The sequence below is a fragment of the Seriola aureovittata genome, chromosome 7, assembly GCF_021018895.1.
Source record: "Seriola aureovittata isolate HTS-2021-v1 ecotype China chromosome 7, ASM2101889v1, whole genome shotgun sequence".
In the NCBI taxonomy this organism is placed as follows: domain Eukaryota; kingdom Metazoa; phylum Chordata; class Actinopteri; order Carangiformes; family Carangidae; genus Seriola; species Seriola aureovittata.
This window is the reverse complement of record NC_079370.1, coordinates 22136043-22155178: the sequence shown is the minus strand read 5'-3', so window position 1 is coordinate 22155178 and position 19136 is coordinate 22136043. Positions and strand designations below refer to the sequence as shown.

The following is a 19136-nucleotide window of genomic DNA, read 5'->3' as shown; positions in this document are numbered from 1 at the left end:
GAAAGGATGGCACAGGGCCACGGAGCCAGCAGTGTGATGTCAGAGTCGTCATGTGGAAATGTCACAACCAAATTTCATCATTTTCACATTTTTAGCTTCGGCTCAGGAGCTGCTTTGTCATCTGGGCTGAAACAAATTTATGATGTTTAATAAAGTCAGAACATTAAATTATCATCACGCCTGCTGGATCCTGAAAACTGACAAACTGTTAGTGTATGTAAGGTTTTCTTTCAGCCACTGGATGAGAGGAAAAAAAGCTTTGAAGTTGTACTTGGACAAAGGAAATAAGTAAGTAAGTTTGAACTGAACAAAAGCACAGTCATCTTAACCAATCCTTCTGGTTGGTGATGATTTATACCAAAGAAAACCAAAGGGCGCTTTCTCAACTTTTTAAGATTATACAGTTCATCTTGCGTCACAAGATTTCCTGCCTGTGACCATAGTGAGAATTTCATTTGGGGAATCAGCAGTATGTCAGGAGGAATGGGCCGCTCCTGTCCTTTGAAGCTCCACTTGGTAAACCAGACAGAGAAGACAGTTGTTGTTTTTAAAGATGACTTTGTTTTATGGCAGCTAAAGGTATTACTTTACAGTGAAGTAACTTGTAAACGTAAAACTGGCAAAATAAAGAAATCAAATCACATTGGGCCTTTCTTCAAAGTTTCAAACATTTATTCCGAGATCCGCACGTCTATGCTACAGATGTAAACCAAGGTCTCCCTCCAGCTTGATCCATCTGGGTGTCTCCTTTCCACTTTGTATGTGAGCTGAGAAAACAGATTCACCAGGCGAGTCCCAACTTCAGCTGGCTTCTATTTCCTCCCAACCTGTGGGTTATGGCCCACAGACAGATGATGGTCTGCACATGGTTTTCTCTCCATCTCTGGCAGTTCCCCCTCTGTCTGCTCGTATTAAACTGATCAGGCCTGATCTGTGTATTTTATAGAGCACTCGTTTCCTCTGAAGGGAATGACATAGATGTCATAGACATAGATGTGTGTCTGTGCCTGTCTCGGTGTATTTGATTGCAAAGGGCAAGCAAACAGGGCTTATGAAGATTTGTAAATTATCTTCAGAAGGAAATCCTCTCTACTTGCAGCCACTGGGCAATTGGTTTCCTGTGATACAAAAGGTTCTGATTCTCATTTCTCATGCTCATTGGCTAGGATTTGACATTGTCATGCCACTGCGGAAAAACCAGGGCTCGTCTTGTTGCAGAAATGCTGAACTCATCTTGTTCTAACTGCATGAATCTGCAGTGACATTTAACATGGAGCAGGTGGTAGTTCATTAACTCAAAGGTACCTGGTGCACCATGTCCCACTGTGTATGCAATCTGGTCACCCAGCATACTGTGGGCCTTAGTGTACCATAGGTGAGTCTGACAAAGCCCAAAGCTGTAGACATGACAGAAACAGTTCAGTCTTTGTCCAATTTTTTTGGAAAAACATGACTGTGCAAATATTTACAAAAAAAAAAAGAAAAAAAAAAAAGAACAATGTGTGGTTCATTAACTTTTCCTGTATGTGTCACAGAACATGTTTCTGACTCTCCCCTCCCCAGCTCCAACCACAAACCAGTGCAGCAAGGGTGGGGGAGTCAGCACCCGTTTGCGTTAAGAATAGAACTCGATATTACAGAGGAATCTCCAAACGGCCTGTAAAAATAAAGGGGTTCCGAGAAGTTCTTCGCTCGAGCTTTCGGTCACTGCCAGCACTTTTTTGGCGTTTGTTGTTTAATGTGGTTGGTGAAAACTGTTTCTTATTTGAAGAGCAACACGTCACGTCTCTACTCACGCAAGAATGATTGGAAGGGATCTTGGAAAAGCGAGGCTCACTCCGGGAGCCAGACAAGGACACTTGTACTGTACGTACATCTCAGCATCACAGACAAGCACTTAGGCTGGAACCACAAATGCTGCTGATGGTATATCTCAACAGCAAATCTCCTCTTGATCCATTGGCTGAAGACAGCTTCAGCTCATATTCAATAACTCTTGAGCAGCAAAAAATTTTCTCAACTGGTGTGTACATTTCATGTGTTTAACTTTGTTTAAAATATTCTTTAAAGGTCCCATATTGTATAAAGTGAGATTTACATGTCTTTTTTTGATCATAAAGCAGGTCTAGGTTCTATATCAATACTGTGAAAGTATCAAATTGCTCAGTCCACATAGAGAAATGTCTGTATTCAGAAACTGAGCCTTAAAGTTGTCTGTCAGAGTTGTCTTGACTTCCTGACCTTTGTGATGTCACAACAAAGCAGTTACCGCTCTCAGAGCCTCCTCTCTTCTGATTGGCTCATCGACCTGTTATTGCCGAGCCAGAAATGTTAAAACTACATTGAGATGGTTTTTGGTTCTTAAAACTGCAAACATATCTTCTCATCATGACTTCAAATAAAACACAGGAAAAAGTGTAAAAATGGGACCTTTAAAATTTCCTTTCATATTTCTGGAAAAGTACAGGTGTAGCTCTTGTGCTCACTGAAGCACAACTAAAGGATTCCCTGTTCATAAAGGCACTTGACCTATGTGCTCACTGACATACTATACTACACAGTGCGAGGTCAAATTTCTAAATCCTCTTTTAACTTCACAATGCATTATTATGGCAATGTTTCAACAGGTCTGCAGCGCCCCTCCACTCATATCACTCAAGCTTATCTTTGTGTGTCAGCTCGTAAGAGTGAGAGCAGCTCTGTTTCCATTACAGACTACATCTGATAATAATATGTTATAATTCTGAAGGCAAGGCCTGCCTGAGAGAAGATAAAAATCTCTATTGAAATGACATGTCTGATTTGAACTGAGGGGAAAACACGCAGCATAGTGAAAATTTTATCCTGGTGTATTCAGTTCTTCAAATGCGGGCATCAGTGTTCAGCCACAGTAGGTGTCAACTGCATTTGCATTAGCGTCAAAGAATAACAAGGTGGTCACATGACCCGAGTGGAAAATAAAGGTGGTTTTCAGTAGCATCTGTGTCCCAGAGAGGGTTTGCTTCATCCTTCCGGTGTTTCAAACAACTCAGGCTATTTTAAGGGTTTGAGTTTGCCTTTTTATAGATGAGCAGACACCAGAGTGTGAAAGAAATGTTCTCTCTAAACAACGTCAGTGACCACAACTGTGCTTGAAGTGGGACAGCGGGCCGGAAGTCTTTTCATACGAGTGAGCAAAAAAAAAAAAAAAGCGTTGACAACAGTGTGTGCATGTGTGTATGCGAGTGTGTGGGTGTCCTCCTCCCCGGCCCACCCTGAGTACCTGGCCACAATGCTGGTTGCTTCTCTCAGTGTTGACACACACGCTGAAACCCTCAAAAGCAAACAACTTCACTACAATTTCCTTCCCTTCTTTGTTGCTCTATTGAAACCATGAAAGTATTACACTCATCTGCACTACAGAGCGTCTGTTTACACTGATTATAACCTTTATACAGTGTTCTTTGTGAATGCTTCAGTCATTAGTCACTATGCCAGCCAGCATCAAGAGTAAGAAATAGTAGAAAAAAATATATTATTGCTATTTATATTTCTATTTTTATTTATAATTATAACCTCAACTCCAACTCTGTAATGACACATTAGACTATAATACACGTTAGACTGCTTGGTGTGTTTTGGTACTGAAATGAGATTCTGCACCCAGAGCAATTCTGCCTCAGCTCTTATCCAGCACAATCGCAATACTAGACTCTCAAACAGAATATTTGTTTTATAGAAAGATGCTGTTGTATATTTAAATGTGTCTTCAAAAGAATGGTAAATCTCAAAATAGAACTCAATATCCTGTGATTCATGATCTCTTTGGCTTTAGCACTTGTGAGTTAATTACGCTCCTTTGACAAGACGTTGGCCCTGCTTGTGTGGTCCACACTGTACTTGTGGTTTACTTGGCAGTGACGGAGAGAACACAACAAGTCATCTTTTAATTAGAGCTGTGTTTATGCTCAGGGAAACGACTTAAGAGATGCATAGTGGAGGATGGTAAGCCTCTACATATCTTTCTCTTTCTCTGTGGCAGTACAGTGTATGAAATTGATATGCTGCATAAGGCCACAGTTAGTCTTCCCCACTTCGGTCCAGTTACCCACAATGCACTCGTTCATCATACAATCAGGCATCTCCAAATAGGGCCCTGCTCTACTTTCTCTCAGAGCTTCGTCCAGTATCCCACTTATCACTTATCTCCCGTGGCCATAAATACATCTGCTGATAATTTAAATGTCACATCTTGTTAACGGCTGTAGAGTTAAAACACAATGCATGCTATCCCAGCAGCATTAGACCCATTAGACACTGATCAATGAAAACAAGATACCATTGTTTTGATCTAATGGATTTTCACTGGTTATCACAACAGGGAGGCGAGTCTTGCTGAATGGAAGGTTCTGGTTGGAGGTTCTAAACCAGCTGGGACAATATGGGTGGAGAAATTTCACAAAAAACGAAACCCTCCTTTAATTGTTCAGGAGCCAGGAAAAGCGGTTTAGATCCTGGAGAAAAGACACCGGGCTCCCACCTGCTTGAGTCAAGCTCAACAGTGTAAAAATGAGAAGCATTGTTTGATCAGTCAACCTTCTTTTGGATACATAAGATAAAATAACAGTCTTCTAGTAGGATGCTTGAAACTGATATCACAGCTGATATTTCACCTGTGCCCGCTGTGAAAAGTCAATAGCTCACAATGTGATGTTGGGGCTGAACTCTTCTCTAAACCCTCACCAATACATTCTTCAGATTCCAATGTGAAAGCCATCTATAAACACTGAGGCCAGGGACACATGATAAACACACACCGAGGTATTCCTGGGTTTTCAGGTTGCTACATGAATGACAGGCCAAAGCGCTGCTGAGTAGATAGGTGTGTGTGTGTGTGTGTGTGTGTATTTGTGTGTTCATAGGTGTGTTGGTGAACCAGGGGGGCATTGTGTGAGGCGGGGTGTGAAAGTTAGGTCGCCGGGGGATTGACTTCTCTACATTAACAGCGCTCGGAGGCTCTGTCACTCAGCAGGTACACCTCATCGCTGGGGAACGCTGGTCTCACTACAGAATAAACACACCTCACATCTCCTGCTCTCACTCACAGGCTACAGTCAAGTGGTGCCAGGCGTAAATGTGAAAAAAACAAGGCCACAAATTTTCACATGGCATGTTGACGGCTGCGGTAAACTATAGTGAATGGATGTCAAGACCCTGGAGAAATACTCTACGTGATGAATGCGGAGTGAGCTGCTTCTGAAAAGCACACATGTCCTTAAATGTCACTGCTGATAAAACAAAAAAAAAAAGGTGGGAAGTATTTATGATGATTACCATTAGGAGGCAGGTAGGTGAAGCGCTGGCACTGGCTCCTCTTCCTCTTGCCGTTGCAGACGTAGAAGTTAACGTGCACGGGGCTGGATATTCTCTGGTTTCTGTATGGTGGGATCTCCACAACAAGAGTACTCTAAAACACATAAAAAAAAAAGATATTTCACCTTTATGAGATAAGACAGCTGCTGATACCATCAGAAAATAATGTCCTTTTGTTGTATTCACTCATCGCCAAACGTACATTTGTAATATGACCTCCTTCATCGTATTAATCAACTGCTGTGTTTACTTTGCAGCTGGCCTGCGTTTAGGGTACTGAACTGGGATCTGGTCTAAATGAGCTCGTCTGAACTGTGTAGACGCAGCAGAGCACGAGGCTGGTCCAGTGCCCGTGTTTGTTCCTGAGGAAAACCCCAGGGCTTTAGCTTTGTTCCTGTGCAGCACGAGAAGAGAGAGGTAGCCAGCGTATTTGTTTGCAAGGCCCCCCCCCCCCATGGAGAGGCTCACCTGTCCCACTCCCCACCCCTAAGGCCAGACTTCGGCAAGTCTGGACGGATGTGAACTTTTGACTACTTTCTTTCTGACAAGGAAACACGGAGAGAATTTATCTGAGCGGTATTGTCTAATTCCTGGGATGGCTGTCACTCTTGTGGGGATCTAAACAGGCCAGAATGGGGCACTGGGACAGGAAGCAGGTTTTTGCCGGTCATCAGTTTGCATATAGGAGAGTGGGGAGGTCAAGTTGGGGTGGTGGTGGTGGTGGTGGTGGTGGTGGGGGGGGGGGGGGTGTGATGGGGAGTGGTGGCTGGGGGTTGTTGGAGCTGAGGGATCTGCATTCTCAGCCCCAGTCTGCCCGCCAGATGATGACAAAGAAAACACGCAGGTGGCTGATTGAGTGCGTTAAGTGTGTGCATGCACATGGCTTTCCCTCTCCAGCCTAGCCAATGAAAGTTAGCACGCTCTGGACAGCAATAAAAACACAGTCAGGAAGGCAGCCTGGAGCATTTAAAACTAGTCTGGTGGCAACAGACATAAGAAGAAGGCCAGAGCTCTCTCGCTGTCTCTCCCCATTTGTTTGTTAGCTCTACAAATAAACACACTGTAGTATTTGTCTTTCATCGACCTCGCCTCCCCACACCGCCGCCCCCGGCCAAGCCTTGCACGCCTGCTAATTTTCCAGCATCTGGGACTCGAGCCATAGCACATCAGCCAGCCCTACAGGCCAATTAGACAAGAGTCCGTATTTACCCTACTGATGCAACCAAGTCATTTACCTGAGTGAAATAACAGCAACAACAAGGAGAAAAACACCCTCAAGTTGCAGCATTTAGATGTGCATGGTTTATTTTAGATCCTGTACAAGTTTCAATTGCCTCAGTTAGTTTGCGAAAAAAAAAAAAGAAAAAGGGGGGAGATGGAGGAAAGATGACACGCCACTGATGAAAGGACTGAGCATTTCAAAACATACTGTCATCACGCACAAGCAAACAGGTTCTTGCAGATCCTGTACTTTACTCTCCACACTGAGGAACAGATCTAACAAACCTCAGTGAAATCTTAATTAACTCCAGAGCACAGGCAGCTTTCTGGGACGTGTACAACAACATTTGCTTCATTCCCTCTCTTGACAATTCCCTCTCACTCTGTTGTATATATTAACACAATCTCAATGTGTGACTGAAAGTCAGTAAAACGAGCGCCCGGGTCTATTTTTTTTCATTACGGCTCTCATGAAAAGCAGCAGGTAAAAAGCAGGGGTGTGATTCGCTCCTGGCTGCATGATCCCAGCACAGACGAGGTGTTTAAGTCCAATTCGCCACACCACAACACTTGCGCTGTGAACTAAACGTCTGGCTATGCCGGGAGGGCTGTGGTGTGAGTGTGTGTACATATGTGTGTGTGTGTGTGTGCACATTTATGCTCCCAGTTTATAATCTGTGTTAAATGCAAAAACAATATGACAGCTTGTGTTTACTTTTGCAAGGGTACAGAGATTTTGTGAAAATTCCACTCAGGATTGCGTGGGCTAATCATCATTGTCTGTGTTGCAACTTGTAATGCCTTAGCAAAGGTTACATCATTACAGGGGACAGATGAGGAGGAGACAGAGAGAGGAGAGGAACAGAGAAAGTGTCAAGGGAGGGTGGGATGAAGACGGTAGGAGCATTTCCAATGAGACATGTCAGTGGAGGTGAACTTACAGATTTGACGGAGTCCTTGTCAACTTTGGCTTCTGTCTCCCACAGATGATGCCCATCTATTGACAAAAGGATAAGACACAAGATTTAGTATGGGTCATTATAAACTGCGTCATTAAGATGGACCTCAAATGGAGGCTGGAGATGATACTCATATCGGTAGAGAGGAGAGGATGTGTGCTTTTGGGTGTGTTAGGCCTTAAGAGGCTTTATCTTTTAAATCCGTGCAGTTCTGAAACAGTTAATGATCCGTCAATAATTGGATAATTGATTAATAGTCATCACGGTAGCGAAACTTCTCAAGTGGTGAGGTTATGCTGCTTCACAGTGGCTTTTTTAAAAGGCTAAAAAATAAAATGGGGATTTTATACACTACATTATTAGTCAGTTTATAAAAATTTGTCTCCCGAGTTTCAGCTGGGACTGGATCTCCACTCAAGTTCTGCACTATTTTCATCCCTTCATTAAATCCTTTTTTTCTCTTCTCCTCCTTTATTTCTATTCTTAACTCTGCTCTGTGAAATTACAAAAAAAAAAAAAAAAAAGAAGCTGCAGCTTTCGTTTGTTCTCTCTTTCTTCTCATCTCCATCTTGTTGTGGTAAGGAGGTTTCCCTCGCTGCCGTGCAATAAAAGGCTTGTGAGCTACTGCAGCTGTTGGGAGCCTGCAGAAGCTCAGCTCACATTCTTTGGGTTTTTCTCTGTGATTTCATGCCACACCTTAGTGAGGCTCTGGGCTCTGCTAGGGCAATCAGCACCAACCAAAGTGCCACTTTTTTTTTTTCCCTCTTTTTTTTTCAGAACCGATGACTCATTAGGGCTGTCAGAAATAGAAGTGACACAGAACAGCCTTTGTGTCAGTGGCACAGCATGTGAGGCAATAGCACGGGCACTGTGGCACCGCTACTAATGCAACTGTGCCTTTATTGATACAGCAATACGGTCGCTGCCGAAAATGCTGCATTTTGCCTCTGGGACAGGAAGCCATCAGATAAGATAATCAGAGTCAGTTTCCAAACAGTCCAGCAGCTCTGGAAGATGTAAATCCCTTGTTTTTTTCCAAAGCATTATGTTTTTCACATCATGCGGCGAGCGAAAGAATAAAGGATCCCAGTCACGGTTGGCTTATTATTGGTGAGCTGTGGTCGTGGGGGCGGGTGGTCAGCTTTATTATTCAGAGAGTGAACATCAGTAGATATCTCTTTCCAAAATGGCCATATTAAAACTCATGGAAAGAGGAAAACAGACGGTGAATGGATCAGATAAGGGTTTTTCTATTTGAACTGGAGGAAATATGAGTTGCATATGGAGAAATGTGCCTTTCTGCGATGGAGATGATGTGGAAGAGAGGCAAGAGCGATATGCCTATAGAAATGCCACGGGGCACAGAAATGATATCTTGCATGTGGCAGGTGATTGAGATGCACCAAAGAATGAGGCCCACGTAACGCTGTGAAGCGGCCGTAAGAGTATGGAAGGGCAATTAGAGTGAGCACAGACGGGGAGAAGGTCAGAGAGAGGGAGAGAGACAGAGACAGACAGAGATGAGCGTTCCTCATGTTACGTCTAGGGGAACCAAGAGGGAATCTCACCCGCCTCCGCTCTGGGAGACACTCCAAGAGGGAAACCTTAGACTACGACGTCAATCCCAACCTCCTCTAGTAAACAACTTTTTCAAACTTTTCTTCCTCTTTCTCTTTCTCTACCTTCCTCTCACCTTCTACACCCCGAAACCTTTTTTGCTCTAGCGAAACTTACTTTTCTTACTCAGTCAGACTTAACAAATCTAAAAGTGAGACTGAGTTGGGATGGGGCCACATGTGGCATACCTTTGCAAGTCGGAGAGTGCTGTACGACTGATAACCACAGAACTTTCCATTCACTCCTTCTTCCCTGCAACATCTGCAAAATGCTTCTGTTCCCGACAACACCTCCTCCTTCACGCAGCCTCCACCCACGCATAATGCTCACACACACACACACACACACACACACACACACACACACACACACACACACACACACACATATGCACGCGCACACACAAACACACAGATGCACAAACACAACTGCAGTATCCTCTACCTTTGTTCTGGCCGTCAACTTGAATGATAAGATTGGGAAGCACACAAACAATAGGTGGGACAGGAGCAGCGTCTGGAGAATCACCAATCACCATTAAACTGAGAAATGAAAGGACATGCATGCGAGCAAATAGACAAGTACTGTGGAAATACACACACTTATTTTTAGTGCTTTGTGCTCAAAGGTAAGCCAGCAGTCTGTCTATTGCTCGACATGACTCACTTGTGAAATTGAGATCCACAAAGGCTAACACCAATACAGGCAGCCAGGGCAACACACTCATTCATCAGTTAATTAGACTGCGTGTAGGGTGAGGCTTCTTGGAGTCAGTTCTTGACAACGCACAATGTTGTGTGTGTGTGAGAACACAGCAACACTGTTGCTCATACAAGCAAATCCTCTAAGTTGTCATATTTTTAATGACTGAAGTTTGATTGATGATGAAGATGGTTTTATATATATATATATATATATATATATATATATATATATATATAACATCCTGATTAGATTACTAACTTTCTTCTACAAAGACACAGATATCTGAGCAGTAACATCTTTGTCCTCACATTCACCTTACAGACTTTGGCTTTTCCTCTTTTCACATTGACAGCCAGAGGTGTTGTGTTGTGCACAACAACTTCCACGGCCCAAAGAGAGTTCACTTTAATATTTTTGAGAATGGAAAATATGATTCACACGCTTAATTGCGGAGGTTGCCTTGTGAAACAACCCAGAAGTATTTTGCAGCTATGTCTCTTTTCCAGAGATGATTTTCAGGAGCATTTTTTTTTCTCTCTTTCCTGTTTACATGTCAAGTTTATTTTCCGTTTTAGTACCAGTCTGCTGCTGCTGCTGCTGCTGCTGCAACGTGGATTGAAAAAGCTCGCAATAATTTGTCTCATATTTTCATGGCATTCACCTCATTGTCCGATGTGGAGCAAAGCCAAAAGGCCAAAGGGGTTCCCCCCCCATGACTGATCCCAGAGGTACAGCTGCTTTCCCCTCTGACGCACCTGGCCTCTGCCAATCTGAGGACTGCTGAAACTGGAGAAATGTGGGTCTGCATCGCATCAAGAGGCTTCCGTATAAATTATAGCCCGACAGTAGATTTGTGATGGGTTTATAGTCAGGAAGTGAGTTATTATTGGTGTATAACAGGGAAACTGTGAGCCGACTTGACCTGTGGGTGCAGCAGGAGGAGGATGGTGGGCCAGCAGATTCCGATTTTCTTCCTTTTATCCAGACTCCAGCTGTGTGACATTGAGTCTGAAAATTATCTGCAGACTGATAGCGATGGCTGGAGGGTCTTCCACACTTTTAAATTTGTATAATATTTGTGTAGTCCAAAGGGTTCTAAAGGAGGACATCAAGGTTGGTTGGTTGCCATGGTGTTTTTCACAGTAAGGTCACAGCAAGACTCTTACTTACAAACCCTAAAAGTGAAGGTAGGGTAGAAAAGGAGGGTAGGTATGTGTTGTATGTTGATAATTGGGCAGGGACTCTCAAATAGGAAACGAAATCCTACGCACTGAGGAACACTTCATCAAGACATATCACTATTCTCATCGTATGGTAGGGGCATTCCTTAAGACCTGCCTCAGAAAGAACAATTGTCCCTCCCTGATTTGAAGCGTGTATCTGTCTACAACGTGTTCAGACCAGTCAGAAGTAAAGGGTGGAGGCCACCAGACAATCTAGATGTCTTTCTGTATGATACAGTTATGACCCAACCAGTTCCTTTGAAGGACGTACCCAAAGCAGGGGTCATACACCTAACTTTCTGACACAACTGCCACTGACCACCTGCTGATAAATCATTGCATTATAAAAAAAAACAAAAAAAAAAAAAACAAAAAAGAAAAACATGTGGGAGTGAATTTTCAGCTGTACTTCACAGAGGCTTCACCGTATAACAGGACCATTTAGGTTTAACTTTGCCTCCCCGCCGACACTGAACATTTACATAGTGCAGGCTGAGCTAGCTGAATGAATCTCATCAAAGGGTTTTCTCTTCCTAGAAAAGCAGCAGCAGTGGCTTCAGTTTATGGGAGATGTCAGATGAGGATGAGAGGTGAAGCCCCCTACAGTTAGAGGGTCTCTCCTAGAACTACATTCATACATTATCATTGATCTGGTGGTTTAATAAGCCATCCTAATTGTACAGGATACTGTAACTCGTGCTTCTCTAATCTCTAGCCTGAAGCATGGGTGGAGGCTGACTTCATGCTGTCATGGTGCTAAAACTACGAGCCAGGATCATGCACGTTCTTCCAGCCTAAAGCCAACGGGCAGTCTAGACATACTGCTAGAAGTACAATGCCCCGACCAGGTTCTATGGTGTTTAGACTTGCCCTAGGTAAAAGCGTTCAACCGAGTGTAAACTGTCTTTGAATGAACTCTAACACCACAGATGACAGTCTGTAAGGCCTGGGTTGCTCAAATTATCGAGGAATGAGAATCCAAATATTTCAGGAGTTTCCACATGACTAGAGTAATAACCTAGGGGTATTATTGTGGACCATACTGTCCTAATGTTACAGATTATACTGGAGCTCAGACTTCTCTTAGTCTTGGCTGTGAGCTGGACCAGCCTGAAGCAGAGGTGGAGAAGACCAGACTTCTCCCTGCTGCAGCCCTGGCTGTGTGGTGCTGCCGAGCTCCAGGCAACGCTCCAATCCAACCAGATGTAAAAACTATCCAGCTCACCAGGGAATTCCCTTACCTCTCCTCTGAGTCAGAGTGTAGGCTTTCCCCAGCTCTCTCTCTCCCTCTCTCTCTCTCTCTCTGTTTGTCTGTCTGTCTCTCTGTCTGTCTCTCTCTCTTCTATTTTCCCTGTCTCTAACACTCATTCCATCCATGGAAAGCAGGGCAAGCCAGAACACACACTGCAATAGGTGCGCCAGGTATGTCTTCCTACTCCTGTGCCAAAAGAGCGGTTAGGGCGAAGCGAAACACTGACACAACCTAAACACATACACACAATAGGAATAACAGAAAAACTGAACCGTGCACAACAATGCAAAAGCAGATGGAAAGTTTCATAAATGCCCACATTGTGGCTTTGTGAGAGGTATGACTCTCCACTGCTGTGAAGAAAGAAATGATATGGCCTATTAAATATACATGTCAACAATAATCACTGTTAAAAAGGAATATTTACATTGCAGTAGAAACAAAAATGTGGACTTGAGGTTCTTCAGTCTATCATTATCTGGCTACAGTCTGATTAACTTTCTCTCCCTGCTTTGTGTGGTCTGTGATGAACTAAAAACACTAGGGGAAGCACTTATATCAATTCATGTGCTGGTGGGATGAATAAAGTTTATCTATAAAAGTCACATGAGCACATAAAACTTTTTTGTTGGGACCGGATGAAACTGACCCAACGCTTTCATTCACTGAACAAGAGACAACATCAGGCAGTATTTACGCTCCGACATCTCAGTGCACAAGGTCACGAGATGGATTTCTAAGGAAGCTCCATTATTTTCTGCCTCTCCTCTTCCTCTCCTCTTCCACTCCCTCTTCTCTCCATCTAGCCTCTGAGGGTCTCGTCTTTTCCGATTCACACCTCTACAGGGAATCCCTCGCGGATGACTCACTGAAAACACTTCCTACTGCACAACGCAAACAGGCCTGGAGGCTAACAGCAATAGTGGGGACACACACACACACACACACACACACACACACACACACACACACACACACAGCAACAAACATACACATGGGCATGTAGTGGATGCACAGAGTTTGCATCAGTTATCCTGTGGGTGATGAAGTGGAGCAGTGGGGATGGATGTGGCTTTTGAAAAGTAGAAGTAATTATTTTTCAAGGCGCATTAAGGTCTCCCGCAGTGGCAACCGCTATGAGCTCTACTCATTTGATACTGGGGACATCTCAGGGGGGGGAGCAGACAGACAATCAAAACAACATAAAAAGAAAGAGAGTAAGATTAAAGTGGCAGCAAAAGACCGGCAGAGGGAAACTATGATTTAACAGTACACCAGGCGAAAAAGAACACATGTAGATTTTAAGAAGGGGCTGCTACATTCCTACTAAGACATGACATCAAAACAACTATCTGACCTCTGCACTGGTGCACATAATCTGAATAATGTCACTAAAATCAGCTATCTGCCATTCACAGATGATTTGCACTGGTGCAGCATGTAACTACTAAAGAACCCACATTGCATAAAGGTAGATGTCAATGTCTGTTTTGATTATAAAGCAGGTCTTGGTTCTATATTAATACTGTGAAAGTATCAAAGCACTCAGTCCACAGAGAAATGCACACAGCCGTTATTCAGAAACTGAGCCTCAAAACAAGCTGTCAGGACTTCTGTAACTTTGTGATGTCACAAGAAGGGAGGCTCAGAACCTCTCTTCTGATTGGCTCATGACCTGTTGTTACTAGAGCTCCAAAGAGAAGCCTGAGAGAGGAGACTACATTGACATGGTTTTTGATCCTTAAAACCACAAATACATCTCCTTACAAATATCAAAACTTCAAATAAAACACAGGAAAAGTATAAAATATGGACCTTTAATTCACTTTTTCAACTCACTCTTAGATGTAGCCAGCTCATTTGACTTTTCCTTTATTTATTCTTAGTTTTACAATAACCTGTCATCACCTGTCAGATTTGTCCCTGGCAGCTTTTCCACTAATCTCCAATTCAGTTCACTTGATGTTTATCTTTAATTATTTTCTCATATTGAAGACAGTGCCTGTGGCCCTGGTCCCTTAAAACAAGTGTAAACCTTTGTACTAACATGGAGCCCTGATGATTTGCAAGGGGAAAAGTGGATGTTTTTGGGTGTCTCAGTTGTGATCACTTAACCAGAAACTGTTAATAGGCAAGTCTCTCAAAAAGTGATGTCATAAATTATTCACTCAATGAATTGATGTCTGCTCTCATTATTTTCAAGCAGGCAATTCAAAAGCAGACAGTGGGTTCTGTTTGTGCTAAAAGCTGCCACATCCTTGAGTGTGTGAAAGCAAATGGAAACAATTCAGAATGCATGTATTATGATTTATGGCTATCTCATTTGTGCTAATAGGCCTTTGTGCTGTGTGTGATCTCTCTCTGACTCAACTTGGATTCTTTTGACTGTGTATAATTATTCACACAAGTTGGATTGGAACTCTCGAAAAACCGTCTGTTGCTCCTTAGGATTGTGGAATTTTTTGGAAGGTGTTTATTGGAGTCAATTTTGGAAAGTGAGCAGCCGTCGTGACCTTTGATGGCAACAGCAGTAATGGCTGTCACCGCTGTGGCGAAAGCAGTGATTGGTGTCCTGCCTTACAAAGGGCTTAGGCTGTACGTGTGCATGTGTGTGTCCCCGCTGTGTGTGTAAGCACATGTCTGCGAGTGGTAATTACTGCAGTGCGATGCTCTGTATTTCATGGGTGTATTTAGTCATGAACTTTTCCAGAGGAAAATAAAACCAAAGTTATAGAATGAATCTGTAATATAATTATAATTTTATTGGGGTCTTTTTTTTCCTCATCCCAGTCTGGTCCTTCTAAATCAACAATCAGAGAAATTTTAAGTCTGAGAACCTTCATGAAACAGCAGGATCCTCTGATTAAAATGCCAAAAGACAATATTTTGCAGTATATTTGGGACATAAGTACTTTTCCACACTCATACTTGCTCATATATAGTTGCCATTAGAGAGTGATGTATGTGTTCCTGTGTGTGCATGTGAGCGTGGAGAGTGTAGGTCTATCTGTAATGGGCTTTTTGACTTAGGAGACCCTGGAAGTGGTGGGTCATTAAAGTTTACATAAAAGCAGACTAAGTAGCAGACAGGCAACCTCTCCTTCGATCTCTCTATCTCTCTCTCTCTCTCTCTCTCTCTCCTTCTTGACACCACAGAGACGGAAAGCAAACCACTGAAATGTCCATGGCAGGCACGAGTGTGGGGATCCCGCTAGTGCAGAGCTCCACACAGCCTAATGTCTTTAACGGGTATCGAGGATAAAGGTAAGAAGAGTCGAGGATGATGAGGGAGTGAAAGGAGAGACAAGGAGGAAACGAGGTACCAAAGTAAAGGCAGAGAGGAAGAGAGAGAGAGAGAGAGAGAGAGAGGGGAGGTGAAAGGAGGGAAATACATCCTAGAAGGGGGTCATGAGTCTCAAATAGCAGGAGGTAGAGAGGCAAAAGGTGTTGTGTATGAATGGGCTTTCCTCTCCAGGGGAATCCCCCTCCATGACTAAGTGAAGCCAGGAGGAGGGAGACCCCATATTACCAAGTTCATCCACCCCCCCTTATCCCACCTCTGTTTCCCCCTTAACCCGTGAGATGGTTAAGTGTAGACTGTTCTAATATAATGTGGCAAGTGTAGAAATTACTCCTTATTGTTTTTATTACTAAAAAAGTCATTTTTAAGAACATTTATAAATTTGGGGGAAACTGAGTCATGATTAAAGCTTGTTTTTCCTTCCCAGTGTTCAAACTCTTTTTGAGTGAGCTTTGTTGAAGCAGTACCGAAGCGTTCAAGCATTTTCTATTGATTCAGGCAATGACTCCAGTAGTTTCCTAACCAGCTGTTGCCTTCTAACTAAGAAGCGAGTCACCCGAATCACCTGACGGCCCACAGGGGACGGTTGGTGCATAAATAGTTGACAAGTAAACAACTGACATGTGATCTGGGACAAGTGGAAAGTGAGTCCCATTGTCCTTTGTGGTGTACATACCTATGATGATGTACATTTTCCATGAAACCCTGGAATATTCTGGTGATCAAATATCGGAATGGTTAATTGTTCTGTTTAAGTTTGCTAATTATGTCTAACAGCCTGGAAAAGAAGGCAAGTGGGACCATTTAATTAGTATTTACTCCAGTTTATACAATTATGTTTAGAATTTTTATTTTTGTAAGTGATTTATACATTTTGGTTTTTCTTTATTTGGTTTAGTTCTTTATTCTAGCACTCTGGATCTGGCTTGTATGGATTTGTAATGTTTTGTAAACCCATGTGAGATGGATAGATAGTTGTATTTATGACATTATTATAAAAACTAGATTCATTCACTCACTGTCAAATGCAGAGAAGGTAAACTGTCTGTTATGAGGCCTATGTTTTGTCTGTCTTTTAATTTCACTATCCTGATTCATTCTATAATTCAAAAAAGTGTAGATGATGTGAAGTATTTTTGTGTGTAACATGTGTTTGTGACTACAACCAACAACAGGAAATATGAAATCTATGATTAATCAATTGACTTTTATTATCAGAGGTGAGAAACAACCTTTATGTTCCTCCCTCACCCTTTCTCACTTGTTGCTCATCGTCATCATCACCAGTTGTGATTCAACAGACTTCGGAGGTATCACTGTGCTTGACCTTTGCATTGATTTAGTGGGTGCAATCAAGGAAATGATCATTCATGCAAACTTCATCAGTGGTGTTTTGACCATTGCTCCCTCCCACACAGGCAGGAAACGCATGGCCGAAAAATGTGGCCAAAGAAAGGAATAACCTCTTAACCTCGCGTCAGTGAACAACAGCAAGGATGAGTATCCAGCAGAACGGGTGGAAAAGTGAGCTGGAGAAAGTACACGAGACAGTTAAATGTCAAAAACCAAGGGAGTCCAAAGGAGGGAAAGACAGCAAGGGAGAGAGAGAGAAAGTGAGAGAAAGAGACATTGCACATGCCCTGGTTGTGATTCATCCCTTAACTTGTGGCGAGCACCAGTGAACAGGCAATGGAAATTTCTGCAAATGTAAATACGCTTTGGTTAAAAATATAGTGGCTTAATGCACACCACATGTGGCTCTCTGGCAAGGCCTGCTCTATTTTGACGGGAGGAGAGACTGAGGAAATGCGACAGAGGCAGAGAGGGAGAGAGACGTTTGAAAGAGATATTAAGAAGGGAAAATTGAGACGCAGTAAACATGGTCTGTTGACTGGAGCTTACCCTGGGCCTTCTCCACGAACACCACCTTTGAGTCAGGGAGGAAGTTAAGACCACTCAGGAGCATCATTTTGCCTCCCGTGGCAGGGTAACTTTCCACACTCTGCTTCTCCACCAAGGGAAGCTCCTGTGCTGAGCGCTGGGCTATTGAAAGGAAACACACACACACACACACACATTCATTTGAATACAGTGCGTGAGCCCACATAAACTCACTGCTGATCTACATCCACCCCAAGGCCCAGCTCACAGCCAGTAAAACAGCAGTACTTGGTTGGTTAAACAGGCTTATCAACTTTATTATGATGATTTCATGACCCCTTGCCACAGGGTTTTAAGCCAAAAACTGCTCTTTAAATTACATCGAAAAAGGCAGACAGCGGATCGAAACAATATTTTCATAGTCTGTTTCTTAGTCATAATTTTCCATCAAGAAGCCTACAACCAATCACCTGTCTCTGCTTTCTATAAATGTGGAAATGGAATTGGTGACCAGATTCACAGCCAGAGTCACATATATTAATTATCACATATCTACTTATTTCATCTGTTATCCCATTACATAATCATATAGGAGCTCAGTAAAACACACACAAAAAAAAATCTTACAAAAAAAAAAAAACAACTCGAATTAACATCCACTTTGGACCATAAACTATAACGCCAGCTCCATCTTAGCATGTAACTTTAATTGGCTTCCTTGGGTGCAAATAACATCACACCTATGCACACAAATGAATGACAAAGAAACAGAGGTTTCTTTCAATGTGCTCATTCATCTGTGCCAAAACTGGGGCTGGCAAATGACCTTTGTGGAACCTGTGCTAATGGGGCAGTCTCACCACAATAACTTGTGCACTCAGTCATAAAATGCGAATTGAGATAGATAACACGTGTGTCTGGCATCATGCACAATGCATCTATTGCCTTGGCAAATTGCTTTTGATCATATAAAGCTTATTGGTTGCAGAGGCACTGAATTTGCTCCAGCAAGTAATAAAATAGTAGCTCAGTTTATTGGATTAACAACAATAGATGCCACCTTTTGCTTAAGTGGAAAGCCAAGTGAAAAAGGCATGCCAGTTTGTGACTTTATCCCTGTGCGTTGGTGTGTGAGACTTACAGCATTCGATGGGGTTGGAGGCGGTCTGCAGCGACACTGTCCTGCCATTGGGCTGGTTGATGTGCACTCGGAACACCAGCCTCACACGTGTGTTTTTACGTCCGATGTCTGTTTCCCCTTTGCGGAGCTCGATGTCCGAATTACGCAGCTTCAGGATCCCTGCACAATCAATTCTGGGACAGAAACACGGAAGGGCAACAGTTAACACAATATTTTACGTTATACAAGATAAATAGAAAAGGTGGAGTTTGTTTTTTTAGTTTTAAGACAGACCTGTATTTTATTACAAAGCAACTGTATTGGGAAAGGATCTCTGCTTTCTGTGCTATTACACAACCTATAATCACAAATGATACATAGAACATTTTCTTTAGAAAGGTAAGGACAAAGGGTGAAATAGGCTGATTTGATTATTTGACACTGGCTATTTGAGTGCGACACTGAGCAGAGTTGCTGTGCATAAGATCAAGCAGTGAAGTCCCCC

General features: G+C 42.9%; 1 protein-coding gene across 3 annotated transcripts in view; it reads right to left on the bottom strand.

Moving 5' to 3' along the window:
- LOC130172850 (nuclear factor of activated T-cells, cytoplasmic 1-like) overlaps positions 1-19136 on the bottom strand; it is a 61426-nt gene that overhangs the window by 23075 nt on the left and 19215 nt on the right. For all 3 annotated transcript variants that reach the window (XM_056381798.1, XM_056381796.1, XM_056381797.1), the window contains exons 5-8: positions 18653-18825; positions 17533-17673; positions 7515-7570; positions 5314-5446 (exon numbers count right to left, since the gene is read on the bottom strand). In XM_056381798.1, coding sequence (XP_056237773.1) covers positions 5314-5446; positions 7515-7570; positions 17533-17673; positions 18653-18825 — 503 coding nt within the window. The remainder of the gene's footprint in view (positions 1-5313; positions 5447-7514; positions 7571-17532; positions 17674-18652; positions 18826-19136) is intronic.